Source organism: Plasmodium brasilianum, chromosome 10, assembly GCF_023973825.1.
Source record: "Plasmodium brasilianum strain Bolivian I chromosome 10, whole genome shotgun sequence".
Classification (NCBI taxonomy): domain Eukaryota; phylum Apicomplexa; class Aconoidasida; order Haemosporida; family Plasmodiidae; genus Plasmodium; species Plasmodium brasilianum.
The window spans coordinates 1,849,391-1,853,044 of NC_090123.1; the positions used below are offsets into that span (position 1 = coordinate 1,849,391).

General features: G+C 18.0%; 1 protein-coding gene across 1 annotated transcript; it reads left to right on the forward strand.

The window, feature by feature from the left end:
* Window positions 1-1,522: 1,522 nt before the first annotated feature.
* MKS88_003445 (uncharacterized protein) lies at window positions 1,523-2,319 on the forward strand (the record flags this gene model as incomplete). Its single annotated transcript, XM_067216537.1, has 2 exons — window positions 1,523-1,609; window positions 1,759-2,319. The coding sequence occupies 2 exons, from the start codon at window positions 1,523-1,525 to the stop codon at window positions 2,317-2,319; spliced, it is 648 nt and encodes a 215-aa protein (XP_067073174.1).
* Between the last annotated feature and the right edge of the window lie 1,335 nt (window positions 2,320-3,654).

Consider the following 3,654-nt stretch of genomic DNA (forward strand, 5'->3'; position numbering starts at 1 on the left):
AAGAATTATATGTCATATGGAAAAATTAAAATTTTTATTTATTTATTTTCATATGATTATTTTTTAGAAGAGAATTGAGATTACCCAAATTGGTATCAATTTATTAAATATATAATTATAACAATGTATATAATAAATAATATTTTTATATTTATACATTTTTCCTAAGTGCAATAAACAATAATGAGTAAAAATAATGGAATACAAATATTTTTTTTTTCAAAAGTGTTATTTCATAATATATTTACTTTATTTCATTTAAATTAGTTGTATAGTGCTTATAACTTAATGTATGTTTGCAGGAAGTTTTTATTTATAAATGTATAAAAAATGAATACCCTGCTCTATCTTGTATAAAGTTTTGCAGAAAAACATTAATATATCCAGAATTTACATAAATTTTATTATATATTATTTTATATAATATCTCTTCATATATCTTAACTATATTATTTTATATTGTAAATTATTTTATTTAACATTATTTTATATTGGAGTTTTTTTTAAATAATCATGATTACTGAATATGTGTTTTTTCTCTATCTCCTTCTATATTATTATTTTGTTTTTTACTATTATTAATATTCTTTTCCGTATATAAGTATATTTTTTTAAATAAAGAAATATATATATATAAATAACGAATTTCTTAATTTTAATAAATATTTTATTAGTAATAATAAACAAAATGTATTTTTTTTAAATTATAAAATATCTATAACATTCAATTTATATTAATGTGATAAAAATTTATAAAATTATTCATTTAGATTTCGGTTTTTATTATATAATAATTTTCTATGCGAATTAAATTCAAGAATAGTACTTTTATAATAGTAATGCATAATTGATGCGTATATCTTTTGTGAACTTTGTTTGTTGAATTATAATTTGTTCAATAAAAAAAAAAAAAATAAACGTTTTTTTTTTTTCTACTCATAAAAATGTTATTATATTCGTTATATTTGTTTAAATTTTTCAATTATAATATAATTATGAAAAAATGTAATATGTACAGAAAATTTTTATTGTAAAGGAAAATAACAAAATATTATTAGCTATATTGTTAAAATGTGTTAAAGTACCTATCAGTAGCACATATACTTTTTTTTTATTGTATATTTAAAATAAAAAATTTAAACGCTAATTAAATAAGAATATTTTATTTTCTTTTCGAAACATATTAAAAACAAAAATTTTTAATTGTTATGTTTTATAAATAAAATACTTATATTTTTTTTAGAATTTATTTAACAAAATAAATTATATGTATAATTATTTTAATGAGTACTGCTTTTTTTATGAGTTAATCTTTATCAGAAATATTTAATAAAATATAGTTAAAATTTGCATTTTTTTTCATACATAATGTATGTATTTTATCTCTTCAATTTAATGCTTTTTCTTAGAAAAAATGAATAAAAACCTTAGCAGTACCACATTGCCCTTTTATTAGTACATTTTGAATTTCGAGTGAATTTTTAATTTAGTTCAATATATTATAACTTTATGAAATTCTAAAATGAATGGAAAAATAATGTATTTTATTCTATTAAAAACTTTTATATTTATCAATTTTATTTGGACAAATTGTGCTTTAAGTTATATGGTATAGTGATAACATCCAAGAAAATTCTCTTTATATTCTTTGAAAATTCATATTATTTATATATAAATATATTAATAAAAAAAAAATTCTTAATGAGTAAATAAGCATATCACATTATAAATAATTAAGTTAATTTCTTTTCTTTGTAGTGTATCTTTGATGAATATTTAGATAATAAATTCAGATCAAATAGAGAATTATATTCAAGAACTAATATATTATTATCAGAAATTGAGAAGGAAGAAAACAATGTAAGATTAAAAAGTATGTTAATTAGAAATCAACATCGCAATATAGAAAATGAAGGTGATAATGTTGAATCAGGAAACGATGGAAAAGTAGAACATAAGGATAAAGATAGATCGAGAACAGTAGCCAAAAATTTAGTTATGAAATGTGAATCCTTTATGTGTAAAACCTTTTATGTGATAGGTAATCTTTTTGAAAAGATACTACATATTGAACATAATCTTATAGATAAATGCATGAAATTCTCAGATTCAGCTCTGAAAAAACGTTTAAATTTTTCAGCTTGTATTAGTACTGCTTTAGCATTTATTCTACCAGTTGTAGTTTTTTTAACTGCAATTATATTAACAATTCTAGCTATTTATTATTATGAAAGTATAAGTAGTATGCAAATTGGTGGACTTTTGTTTATTTATTTATTGGTACTTTTGATGGTACATGTGTATTTGTATTATCGTTAGTTCTTTTAATAAGTTTTTAATTGGTTTCATAGAACTGGAAAAATTCTTGAAATATTAATTTTGCTTATGGGGAAATAAAGTTTAACTATAGTTATAATAAATACATTTTTTTCGGAAAAGGGGTTTTTCATGTTACTATTAATGATCTAATTTATGCCTAGTGATGTTATGTTCTCAAAAGAATTCCTCAATTTATACATATAAATTTTAATATATATCATAGATAATATATTTATATATATTAATAACTACAAAAGAAAGAACTATTTATTAAATAATTATAACAGTTAGCTTGTGTCTATATTTGTCTAGTTCTTATTATGTGTACTTTTTCTATAAATTAGTACTCTTTTATAGCGGATATATCTTTTATGTTTCAAAAAATATTAAATTGATATTGATATTAATTTGCAATAAGTTATGTGTTATATATATAAAAATTATACATATAAAAGTTTTATCTAATCTTGTATTATAATAATTATGTGCACATTTAATTTAATATATAAAATTAAAATTAATACAAATTCACTATTCTGGTGAAGTATATTATATTTTTAACTATTATACTCTTTTTTATGTTTTTTATGGCTGAATGTAATTAATTGAATATATTTTTAAAACGATTTATTATATATTGTTTTTAATTTAAATATATCATGCTGTTCTTCATTTATTTAAACAAAAGCTATACTTTTTTTCTCTTTATGAATGTGAATTTTTTAAATAAATGAGTAATTTATAATTCTTGAAAAAAAAAAACTTATGAGAAATATATATTTTTAAATTTATTTCAAACAAAATCATTATAAATATATTTTTATATTTTTTACGTATTTTAACTTATGTTATTTATCCTCACTGATGTTATTTTGATTTTATGAATAAACTATTGATAACACATTTTCAAATTTATAAATCATAAAGCTTTATTATTGAATAAAGAATTAAAATTACATTTATTATTTTATTTTTGCATTTTCATAATTGTTGTATTTAATTTTTTTTTATACAGAATATTTAAAATTTTGTAATAAAAATGAAATTATAATAAAAGCATATTATGCCTATTTGTTTTTGATAGATATAATCAAATGCATTTTTAAAACAATGTTAATCTGATAAGAGAATTTATCACAGAACAACTGCTGATTTTGTTATTTCTTAAACAATTAGAACTTTATAGACATTAAAAATACATTTTTAATTGAATTCAATTAAGAATTAAATAGAACGTAAATAATTTTAGGGATAAATACATCATTTTTATGGCATCTATTTATGTATTTCTATTATATTTTTTAATTTACACATGCTTTAACCGAGGAAGTCGTA